General features: G+C 39.5%; 1 protein-coding gene across 6 annotated transcripts in view; it reads left to right on the forward strand.

Moving 5' to 3' along the window:
* pcbp3 (poly(rC) binding protein 3) overlaps nucleotides 1–13,113 on the forward strand; it is an 82,241-nt gene that overhangs the window by 46,846 nt on the left and 22,282 nt on the right. For all 6 annotated transcript variants that reach the window (XM_023274516.3, XM_023274515.3, XM_023274517.3 and 3 more), the window contains one exon: nucleotides 9,161–9,317. In XM_023274516.3, the coding sequence (XP_023130284.2) occupies nucleotides 9,243–9,317 (75 nt within the window). In that variant the 5' untranslated portion in view covers nucleotides 9,161–9,242. The remainder of the gene's footprint in view (nucleotides 1–9,160; nucleotides 9,318–13,113) is intronic.

A 13,113-nucleotide genomic window follows, 5' to 3' on the forward strand; every position in this document is an offset into this window, starting at 1 on the left:
ATTATTGAGAGAGTGCAAAGGTTTCTAACAGCTTGTATATCTACATGAGGAAAAAAGTAAACTGTTTTATAGTGAACTGTAGTATCTGACATTTCCAGTGATTTTGTTTTGTAATCTAACAAAAACTAAGCAACAAAAAATGCATGGAATGAATGTATACAGCAGGCATCGCATCATCACTATAGCAACATTTACAGGCACTTCAGTATATTCAAATTTGTGTAATCGAGTCATTTGAACAACACTGTACCTTTGTTGTATTTCTTTTGTCATTTTGCATTATCTTTATTCCCATGCTTGTCTGACCTCACTGCATAATTTTCATGTTGCTGCAGCTGTATTGTCATTGTGTGTCGAAGGATAATAGTATCCCTAAAGCACCGACTGTCCTTCGGAGCACATTAAATGGACACTGGGAATGATAAGCAGGGCATTCAATGCATACTCTCAATTATAAGCAAAGACAGCTATCATTATTTTAATAAAAAGACTTTTCTTAGATAATCACAGAAATTCAGAGATGCTTTGTGATGGAGATTGTCCATAAAAATGAGGGTTTACAATTTCAGGAAGAAGTAATATAAAATACAGCAAATTTGAAGGAACAGACAAAGGTTATGTGATTAGCTTTACTACCAAGAAAAAAAAAATATTTGACCCTTTTCCGCTGACCTCTACCATTGATACAGTGACTATTTATTTATTATTTGGTTATTCCTGTGAATCATTATTTTATTAATTATAAACTGCCTTGGCTTGACTCATGTACTTCTACTTGAGGAGGGAAAACTTCCACAGGATTCCACTGTTAAAAAATGTAATGCTTTTGTCCACAGTTTCAGTAGTATGTTTTTACATGTTAAGTTAATCAAATTAGAAAACTCTACCACAGAAAAAAATAAATAAAACAATAAAAAAATTGTGGCTTGGTAGTTCCACAGTGTTACCTTTTACATCAACATCACAAATTATAAGCTCACTTTTTAGACATTGCGATTAATGAACCTGTTTAATGAAAAAAGCATCCTAATTCAAATAAGCTGTTACTCAGAACACAGTCTGAAATGTGTCTTGGCTCCTATAAACCTGACCCTAATTGTGCCTTAATTAGAGACAATTATCAAATTATATACAACATGGAGAGCAAAAGAAATCTAAGACTTCTTGTGTAAGCAGTGCTCTTTCTTTGTTGCTTGATTTACCGTTTTACCTCAACACAAGGAGCCAGACATTACCTTAATTTAGCACCTAACGATGCCTCATTCAGATTCCTGGCAAATCTTTGTGATGGGTCTATTTAGTGTGTTGGTCTTGGTTTTGACCTAGACCTGATGTACCAGTCCAGACTTGTCTGGGAGTGTCTAGGTGACCTTTCCTGTGACTCAGGAGTTGTGCGGTGCTGAGTCTATGACAGTGAACACAGTGTCTACAATGGCAAATTTGAAAGATAGATGGGACCCCCTGTGGCCCTCTTGCAGCTGTGGAAGATATTTTCTTGTACATCACTTCCAGAATATGTCTGGCCCACAGACTTTCTAACAAAATTTAAAGCTTTTAGCTGTCTAAATCAAAAACAGGAGCTTCACATTATCTGGGGTATGACTGTATGGATTTAGAAATACTTACTGTCTACAAATCTACAACTTTAATTGTAGCTGTGCATTAGTTCCTGCATTAAAACATCTAAGTGAATTCATAGCAGGTTCTAATCTTGAGTTTTGAACTTGGTTGGTTTTACATTATGGCTTTCAAAAAACGGTAAGTTAGGCCTCATGAGTTTTCCTCAGAATGTCATGCCAGCATGTCTCTATCAGCAGAATTAGTTTTGCTCTTTTCTTCCATCTTGTTCTTCAAATCATTTCAATCTCTTTTTTACATTCAGTAGCTTCCTGTCAATGTCAAAGTAGCAATAGATCTGACAAATGGAATGGTTTAAATAGCATCACATGAAAATTATTTCAGGCCTACTTCAGGCTCATGATTACCTATGAATTTTGTGGTGTTTCATTTGCCTAAGTACTAATTTTTATACCATTTGTCCTTCTGCTGAACATGAACATGTTCTGTCCTGTGAAAGCAGCTTTTACAGTCTTCCTGCTCTAGCTTCACCACAAAGAGTGCTTTTCTGGATGACAGCTTCATTTTACTCACTGCATTTATTCAAATCAATTTTTATTTGTATTGCACAATTATATACAAACGCAGTTCAAGGTATGTACTTCTCATAATAAATAAAGCTTTATGAGGATAACAACCAACATAATCACTTACATACACGCCTTTATTTAGTCATTCATAGATGATAAATGCTATCGGACAATACTTTTAGAGTGACCAGACTATAGAAAGCGGAACTACCTTGTAACTTGAGCAGGCTCCAGGTATGTAGTCTGAGATCATGTCTAATATGTACTGTTAAGCCTGACCATTAAGACTGTTATATACCTAAAGGAAAATCTGAAATTGTACTCTGAAAGCAATGGATACCCAATTGAGATTACAGACAACTGCAGCATGGGAATTTGTTTTTTATTTTTTTTTATTGCCCTGGTTAGAATTTGTGGAGCTGCATTTTGAATGCAAGTAGTTGTAGTTGGAAGGCCCATATGGAGGGCATTAAAAAGGTCTAGTCTGGTCAGAACAAATGCATGCATTTTCTCAGAACTCATAAAGAAGACATCTGATTTTGGAAATATTTCTTTGTTGGTAAAAAGGCAACCTTAGTGATGGCATTGACATGATTTTGGAAATTTAGGTTACCATCCATAATAGATCCAATGTTTGTAAAGATCTGGACTACAAGTGCTCACAGACTAGTTGACTCTGACCTGTTGCACCAACCACAAGGATTACAATTCTTCTCCTTGTCCCGGTTCAAAAATTGAACTAAAATTAGCATCTAAGAGCTACACTACAACATAAGTGGACTGTACAATGTGTTGTCCAACTAAGCAAATTGTTTTCATAAAGATGATCTGGGATTTAAAATTAGTATATAGCTTCTATCCTTACATTAGACAAAAAGGTACATTTTATTGTCATTTCTGATTCCTCACTGCTTCAATATTCTGCTGCCTAGCACTGAAATGTTGCATAGGAGGGGCAGCACCTGTCATGGCACGTGATGAGCTCTTGGTGATGTGCTCTTTTAACTTTTCAATGCAGAATGTGAATATTTGTCCAACAGGAAAACCTGTGTTTCCAGTCATGCTTTCCAATTAATGCAATGCATAATGTTGGCTGTTGTACTATACATCAGTTTTTTCCATGTTAAGAATGCAGAGATTCATACAGTTTATTGGGAGTGAATGTAACTCAGTTGGTTTCCTGAAGCTACAATTTATGAATTGTCCCCTCCATGCTTCACATGCAGACTACTGGTAGATGCTTAAATTTACTGATGTTCCCTAAACACCTCACATGGATTTGTAGATGCTGTCTAGGCAATGGGCCAGAGAGAAGCCTCTAGTTGAGTTACTCCAGCACACACAGACAAATGTTTGACCAAAAATTTGTTTGAAATGAGTGAAATATTATGTTCTAATGTCAGATTTACCTAATTTGAAAGTGAGTGATTTTATCTATCTGTAGGCTGCCCTGAGAGCAGATCTTTGTTTGCATGTGCGTAATTGATTTACGTAAACAGTAACCATCTACATGCACAGTGATATATCCAAATTGTCTATTGCATTCAGTGGCTGTTGTCCTAATTGTGTCACAACCAATTACGCTTTTGTTTAGTTCAGGTGGAATAGGAAAGTTTGGGTAGTGCTGTGATGTATCTAATGAAGCAATCCTATGGCAAATTAAGACCACTTAACCATTTAATTAACAAGATCATCAGATCCTCAACCCCTACCCTAAAATGTCTCAGCCACAAGCAACATGTGTCAAATGTTATGTTGTTGGCTGCCAGACCTAACACATGAATCTCTAAGTACCTCCAGCTCCTCAGAAACTGGTAGCTAAAACAATATGTGTGGTTGTGGTACAAAGGTAACACTGTGCTGTTGACAACGTTCTCCATTGCTACCATGTCAGCAATGACAGTATGAAACACAAAGCTTTCATGACCCAAAGCACTAAATGTGAACTAAGCATGAAACGGTCATCAAGTTCATCAGTATGCAAGGTCATTAATACTGTACCAAAAAAGAAAATAAGTCTTACCAAATCATTTGTGGGTGCAACCAAATGAGGACCTTGGCATTTACATTTAAACTTAGGTTTGCATGTTATGACAAGGTACAAAGTAATCAATTTCAAAAAACACATCAAAAAAGCACAAACACTGTTATTTTGGTTTAGTGCATCACTGGGGCAATATGAAGATAATGACACAAAATAAATAGATACAAAATTAAAATAGTACCTTAAGATTGAGTGCACAATACTCAGGATATGATGCCAGTTTCCCCGCACCACAATCTAATGGGTAGGGGGCTGGCACATAGTGCTTTCAAAAAAGACCAACACTGATATCTGAATAGATCCATGTGAGGACCGAGTGTAGATGGGTACCTGACACATGAGCTTGTTAACACCTTTGGTTGCGACACACATCCTGCTGTCTGCTGCCTTTTAGCAATCACACTGTGATCATTAGACCTGGAGCAAGCTGGGCACATTTATATAAGCAGGTTTTTTTTTCTTTCAACCTGTCCATAAGTCGGCACATTAAGGTGTTCTCTAGGTGCTGCCAATTGGCTTGAAAAAATGTGTCACTGAGGGGTGCAAAAAGCACAGCTGAATACAATGTTTTGTTTGTCAGTAATGTGTTTTGACAGCACACATTTATCACTTCACGATAACCAAGTTAATTTGAATAATATAAGACACAGAAAACACTTTTTTCTTTTGTCTTAACCTCCTGTCATACACTGAATATTTTTTAACAGTATTATGGGCCAGTCAATTCAGTCACTTACAATAATTTGATTTCTATCCAAAACTCTGCTATGCCTATCCAGGTTTTTGAAGAGTGCCTAAAAACTTATATCGACCTTATATCGATCGCAAAAGTGGCAAGTATTCTCTTCTGCAAAATATAACATCCATCCTGTAATATAAATTTAAATAGCATTTAAAGTTTATCTTCAAATCAAATCAGTGTTACCAGTGCACTTATAGCACTGACTTGCACACTTCGCAGATATTCTTGCCAAAGAAACTGGTTAGCAGCATTCTGATTACTATGCTAAGCCAACTACACATTTCACCACAACTCAAACCAAGCAGCAACTAGACAGTGCGAAAGATGTGCAAACCTTCTGTATAAATAACAAATCACACACATTGAAAAAGTGGGTCTCATCCAGTGTGTTTAGGGAGGGGAGTGTGTGTTTGAAAGCGTTTTTAAAAAGCGCAATGACAACGTCAGCATCCAAACTGCCCTCTATAAGGCCTGGACCTGTATTATCAAGCAACACAAAACCAGCGCGGCCCATTTCAGCATAAAAAGGCAGCTGGTAAGAAGCGAAGAGAGACTTATTTTACTCACCTAGTGAGATGAAGGTGATTCTCTGGGACATCATGGAGGCAAGCTGGTTAACATCCAGGTCAGCTTAAGTATCCCGCTGGAGTTGTTGCTGAATAGTTTTGAGAGATTTTGTCTTCCCAGGGGGCTGCACAGTGGTGTAGTGGTTAGCACTTTCGCCTTGCAGCTAGAAGATCCCTGGTTCGCGTCCCGGCTTTCCCGGGATCTTTCTGCATGGAGTTTGCATGTTCTCCCTGTGTATGCGTGGGTTCTCTCCGGGTACTCCGGCTTCCTCCCACAGTCCAAAAATATGCTGAGGTTAATTGATCATTCTAAATTGCCCGTAGGTGTGAATGTGAGAGTGCTTGTTTGTCTCTGTATGTAGCCCTGCGACAGACTGGCGACCTGTCTAGGGTGTCCCCTGCCTTCACCCGAGTCAGCTGGGATAGGCTCCAGCCCCCCCGCAACCCTAGTGAGGATTAAGCGGTGTATAGATAATGGATGGACGGATGTCTTCCCAGGTGTCCAGGTGTGCATCTTCCCTCACTGCTAGCTTCAGCACAGGAAACGGTAGGTGACGCCGCTAGCTTCGACAGCTCGCTGCTAGCTTACTTTCGTGGTTGCTTCAGCTCAAAGTGTCCAACTTGGTCTTGTACGGTTACTGCTTTCACTTCGCTCTTGTACAATTTTCTCGGCCTATTCGCAGTTTCACTGCCATATTTTATTGGTAATAAGTAAATAATTCATGGAGTCAACAATAACGCTATGAGAACTAGCGCTACTTGTCGCGTGCGTTAACCCTTTGATGCATAACCTGGGTCAAAAGTGACCCAAATCCAATGGGAAATGGGTATCTCCTGATGTGGTCTACGCATCAAAGGGTTACGGCGGTGGTACGACCCCACACTCTGTATCCCCCCACGCGAATATATCTGTATTTATATAGTCCCCTATATGTGTATGGACAGTCATGAAATGCTTTCAAAAGCTATACGTTAACATATTTTAACTCAACATTTTATGTAGGATCCTTTGCCTTTAAAACCACCAGTTCTCACCAATTTAGTGGCATTCACAGGTGTTCAAGAGACTCAGAAGTTTGTTCCATTGGCATAGGTCTTTGTTCAGGAAATTTAGAGCATCTAATACATGATTTTCTCCATTCGTGGCCCAGTTTGTGCCATGGCTGCATCAATTTACAGTGGAAATGTAAACTGTGCAAAAGAAAACATAAAATTCAGGCACTGGGTGACAAGTCCAAATATAATGGAATCAATGGTCTAATAGCATTTTCCACAGTAGATTCAGTGGTTGTATGAGCTCACAGTTTCAGCCCTATTTAAGGCCTTTCCTGGATTCTACAACACATACTTTTTATTTTTACTTTATGTACATACTATTGCTGTTACATAGAACAAACCACTGCATACAGTATGCATACAACTTTATCATAATATTGTACCTTGAGCTTTGATGTCTGTCCAAGTCTGCAGTTTGAAATCACCTGTTTGTGCCCTGTAAAACTTGGGGCACTGTTAACTATGTGACATTTCTTTCACTGCACAGAGAACTGTGGGTCAAAAATATGCTGTTTTGCATACTGCAAGATAAGACTAGATGCAGCAGGACATCAGGGTATTTTTTGCATATTGCATATGATATACATTGTTTTGAACATCCTAAATCTTTTTCTGGCATACTGTATTGTTTGATTATATCGGTTTTGGCAAACGGCCATTCTTGCATCTTTCAGTTACATCAGTCGTTTGCTTTTTTCATGCTTTTATTGGGGGAAGTATTGAGGGGGACCTATCTCCTGTGTTGTCACGGATCTGTGGGGGCTCTGCATGTGGTTCTTTATGACCGTGGCTGTATGTGGGGCTGTTGTCATGCTGCAGAATGAATTTAGGGCCAATCCTATGCCTTCCTGATTTTGTTGTGTGATGTATAAGAATCCATATCTGAAGTGCCTAAACCGTTTCCACAGTATTTTATAAGTGAAGTTTTGGAGGTCATCCACCAGCACCCACCCTTTACCCACTCAATATCTGATTGAAGATTTCACTCTGGCTTCAGAACTGATAAGATTTCATTTCCCCCTTTATCCCTTCTTTCACTACCTATACCAAATTTACCTCGTTATCCAAAGGGGGGCTGTTACACTGATTTATACAGCCTCTCTTCATCTTTGTTTTTTACTGGATTTTTTTTTCTCAGTTTTTATATGAGCACAAGAACAACAGTAGCCTAAGGTTGTGTCTGGCTCGAAATTAGAACCTGTAGCCAAACAAGTCACAAAAAAATAACAGCAGAAAATAGAGATTGGGGAGAATACCCTTGGGATGTTTAATAGCTCTAGAAAAATTAAACACTAAACTTGCAGGTAATGATAACAGCAGAAATTCAGCAGGGTGGGTGATTACATCAGGCAGTGTACTGTATCGGATGTTGACTTGAAATTAACATTTGGATCCTGTTGTCTGTGTGAAATGACAATACCCAAAGGTGTACAGAGCAACACTTGTGGCAGAGGGACAGCTATTCCAGTAACTGGGAATTTTGGAAAAGAGAAAATGAATTCAGTATATCATATAACACAAGAGATATTGGAATTCACATAAACAAAGGTCAGTCCTAACTTGGCAAGTATGCAGAAGCTCTTTCTTTATTTAGTCTTTTCGCTGTAATAGGCTTTTACATAATATAGATGAACAAGACAGAACACAAAGTCCTTTCTTATAACTTATTTTACACAAAAAAGTAGCTTTGACTTTTTGGCACAGTCCTCCATGCATACAGACTGGCCTGTTTGCCTTTGCCTTAATAGCAAAGGCAGAGGAAAGAAAAGTAAATTGAGTAACTGTAATGAGGGCACAGGAGGAAGACTTTAATGTCTGACTCAGAGCAAAGAGCCTTTTACCAGTGAAGACTTTGCCACTAAGGATCCTGCAAGTCATCGGGCTGCACCTTCAAGTGAACATTATTACAAAGAGATATTCATGTTGAGGAGTTTAGTGGACGTATTCATTATCATTTAGTCTCCACAGTACGGTCCTCTGTGACAAATGATTTGAATAATTTTGTTCCTGTAGTGGTCAGTATCATAATTTGGAACGTGTCTCTGATGTATTCTTACATTGCCCATCTAAGAGGTTACCAGCAGCTGTCTCTCTTCTAATGTGGTCTCCAATTAAGAACATAACAAGGAGTGATTTTGTTTTTTCTTGTTCAATTTTGAGAGACAAAGTGTGTATGTGATTTGGTTATCTCTGAATCCTCTCAGCACAATTATGTATCATTCATGGAGCAAATGCTGTGCAGGGATCTCATAAAGTGATGTTTAGCTGTCCACTGTTTTATTTTTAGCCTAAAGTCTTCACAGTTTTTTTTTCTTGGAATTTAAGCATTTCTGCATAATAAACCCCAAGAAACGGACCCAAATGATTCTATATTGCAGACATGAGAAATACACATTGCCACAAACTAATGAACCATTAAAAATACATCAGTTAAAGATTCAGCAGTGGAAGTCCTTAGAAACCTAATGTTGCGTTACAGTAATATGTGGCTTTAGATTCAAACCATTCTGTGTATCGTACAGCTTGAATATGACTGCAAAGTTCAGTTCACACGAGTATTAGCATATGATTAACATGTGTGTTTGTGTTATGTTGGGTTTGGCAGGTGACCCGCTGGCTGGAATACCATCATACTCCTTCTCCTTCTGAGGACATCCTACATAAGGACCAGTCTCGCCTCCCCCAACATGGAAACCACCAAAGTCCAGTCAGAGGGTGGCCTCAATGTCACCCTCACCATACGCCTTCTCATGCATGGAAAAGTAAGCAGGCATGGCGTGGCTGTGTAGACGACATAGAGGGAATTCATTTCTTCATTGTAGGGGCCTGTAAATCATTGATGATCTTTTCATCGACCATTCATCCGTGGAGCAATACTTGTTTAATTGAGCTCCCTTTATACAAGTCACACACACATATTACTCCACCCATTTTGCCAAATTTTATTCCAGTTTACTAATTATATGAAGAGTAGAACTCAGTCTGGGAATTCGTATGTATCATTAGTATTTGGACAGTGACACGTTTTTTGTTATTTTTCCTCTGTACACCAGAACAGTGGATTTCAAATGAATCAATCAAGGTTTGGTTGAACCGCAGACTTTCAGCTTTTACTCGAGGGGTTTAACTAAAATATCGCATTAACTGTTTCATAATTGCAGCCATTTTTTACATAGTCCCCTCTGTTTCGCAGCACTCTAAAGCAACTGGATAAACTGACATAATTATAAGTATGAGGATTATTTTTAATACTTGGATGCAAATCCTTTGCAGTCAATGACTGCCTGAATTCTGGAACCCATGGATGTCACCAAATGCTGAGTTTCCTCTCTTGAGATGCTTTGTCAGGCCCCTGCTGCCTTCAGTTGCTGCATGTTTGTGGGTCAGTTTTTTTTTTTTGTTTAAACTTGCCAGTGCATTTCTTTCTTCTTTTTTTTTTAAGGACGATTTTGCCATTGCATTTTCTCTGATAGAGCTGTTTCATTTTTTCAGCCTAATCACAGCCTCCTTCACTTGCATCAGCACCTCTTTGTGACACATTGTCAGACTTCCCCTGAACAGCACTTTTCTTGTAGACCTTTTATCGTCTTAATTTTGAGACCACACCGGAAACTATGAATCCATGAAACTATGTATTATTTATTTGACAACGGCTTTAAATCCTGTGAAAATTAAGGGACTAAAGTATGTCAAAAATGACTGTAATTCCTAAACAATTAATGCAATACTTTAGTTAAACCTCTTGAATAAAAGCTGAAAGTTTATTCTTCAATCACATCTTGATTGCTTCATTTAAAATCCACTGTGGTGGCATACAAAAGCAAAATTGTGAAACTTTTATTACTGTCCAACAACTTACGGAACTGGCTGTATGTTATCACCTGTCAGGGTTTCTCGTTGGCCTGTGGGTTGAGGCAGTGACCATGAACAGCAAATGTTTGAGTCCAGATAGTGATCTCTGTTGCAAATAATTCCCAGTCACTCTCCCCCCTCATTTCCTTTCATCCCTCTACTGTCTAACGAAGGCATAAGGTTCCTGACAAATAAGCTGTGTGCATGGAGATTGAAGGATGTTTGCATTTATGCATCTAATAATATATGCAATTGGTTGCCTTGTTGGAAATGTTGGATCCAGCATCTTTCTGGAGTTTGGTCCACAGTCGGGCCTAATAGCAGCCAATCCAATTTTCATTATTCAGGAAATGCAGTGCCAAATTCCTGAAGGGCCTTTCTTAAGTCACACTAAGCTCAGCCTCACTCAGAATTAATTTAAAATCACTGCACAACAATAGCTTTGCTTTTCTACAAACGACATTTGTTGCATCTGACTCCGACATCCACTTTCACATTGAAAGATCAACAAAATAATACAATGTTCTCATCTTATCTCTCTGGTTTGATGCTGCCCCCTCTGCCCAATCTCACCATAGCAACAGGTTCCACCTAAACTGCACCATCCATTTGGGAATAAAACATGACAAAGGTGCTGGTTCTGCGGCTCCCATGGTAGTTTGCAGCTTCTTAATCCCTTATGCAGTATAATGGCATTGAAAGAGATGTGGGACGCTGGCTCCTTTTACTCTTCCACCAATTGCTGTTTTGTTACGTCCCGACAGCTAGGGGATAAGGGAAGTAACACGTAGGACAACAAAGAGGCAGGAAATCTGTTGGTGAGACGTCAATCGATAAGACGTTTATTTTATCCAGCAAGACAAATCCAACACAGCACTCCAAAAGATCCAACACGGGTCCCCTAGACCCGTGCGAGACGAGACAACACCACACCACACTCTGGCAGCTGATCTGGCCCATTGGCCATGACGTTCAGGCCGACTCATCTTTTAACCATCCCTGCCAATTGGTAACGAGCCACAGGTGCACCTGGCCACTCCCACTGAGCATACCTGGGGACAGGGAAAAGAAAAAAAAAAACAAAACACAACCTACCTTATCTATTCAACACAGAATGTAACATGTTTCTTGGTGGAAGAACATTTCTGTGCTCGTTAAGTGGCAGCAGATGTATTTATCTTTCCATTACAACAGTACTGCTCTGCTCTAGTTTTACTTAACTTTATAGTGTGGTTACACAGACAAGTTTCACTGAGGTTCACAGGCTTTCACAAGTAGAGACTCCACTTCCAAGCTTTTATGAGTGATAGACTTCTGCTGCAGTGTTTCTTATCTGTCGACTTTGCTCAGCGTGTTCCTGTCTGCCCATAGCGTTTCCACAACCCATAAATGGGCACCAACATCTTGTCAATTTTTTTCAGGCACTTCTGTGTAGCATCCTCTCTCCTTTCTTCTCTTTAAGAGCTGATCAGAGTAGGTTTGTGTGTTGAAACTTCTGTAAGATCAATCTCTGCTTTCCTGCCCTCATTGAAAATAATCCATGATTTTCTGACACTTAATAGCCGCAGACACCTAGGCTCACATTTTTAAGTCTGTAAATTTTGTTTAGGCGCAAATATGGGTAGAACAGAATGAGTGTTAGGTAGCAGTAGCTCAGTTTCAGTACTTACTTAAATTAGGGAGGTCTGATGGCAGCTGGGCAGCTGGAAAAGCTACACTACACATCTCTGTGGAGCTGCCATGTTGGTGGATTGTGTGACATAAAGATTGGAGCCAATATCTTCCTTTTGTCTCGTGTGCCAAGCAGTCCATGAGTAGCTGCGCAGCTCACCTGCTGCAAGGCTGCTCATGTAGGTGTTTCAGAACCCAGTGACCTGGAAATTGTTTGCGTAACCCTGCAGACAGGCAGGGCCATAGACACGACTGCCACAGGGGAGGAATTTGGCAGTATGACCCACATCCCCTTTCCACAGCAGAGAAAGGGCCTATCCCTCAAACTGAGCAACTACTGTGTTGGATTAGGCATTGGAAGACTTTCAGCATGGTCTGTTGGGTGCAGTCACCTCTCCAGCACCTTGATCTTATGGGCTGCTGATATTTCTTGGCCAGACTTGCCCCAAAGTGCCTCCCGGAGACACGTGCCCTCCCCTGTTTATGTCAACATTTGAAAGAGTTTGTAGTGGAGGTAGAGCATATATTGTGGCAGGTGGCCCACTGGACTTAATAGGAAAAGAACTGGTTAGCCCAGGAATGTGTTTACTAGAAGTGATACTTTAGTTTCAAGTTTACTTTAGTTACAAGATTCTCATGATGCTTGCAACATAACTTTGCATTAAAAATCTGACTACATTTAATGGGCTTAGTGTTATGCTAACTGTCTGACATGAGTGATGCATTGTTTTCCTGTCATATTTATTGACGCTTTAGGTGAAAATCTTTTTGTTTTACCTTGGTAACATGGCCATACAGTGTTTTTTATGCTAAAAGACACATCATGATCGAAATAAGCAGTGAACGCCATGCCTGAGCATTTCCACCTTGTAACTGAAGTATATTAATGCCAGTCTCAAAAACATAGATTCAGACTTCCAGGCTTTCATATGTTATAAACTTTAGCAACCAGTCTTATGCACTTGTGGAGTGTGACTTTCTGTATCCTTATTCTTCCACAGAATCAGTTGGAACATGTATGACTGAATTACCCCA

The sequence above is a fragment of the Amphiprion ocellaris genome, chromosome 11 (genome assembly GCF_022539595.1).
Source record: "Amphiprion ocellaris isolate individual 3 ecotype Okinawa chromosome 11, ASM2253959v1, whole genome shotgun sequence".
NCBI lineage: Eukaryota > Metazoa > Chordata > Actinopteri > Pomacentridae > Amphiprion > Amphiprion ocellaris.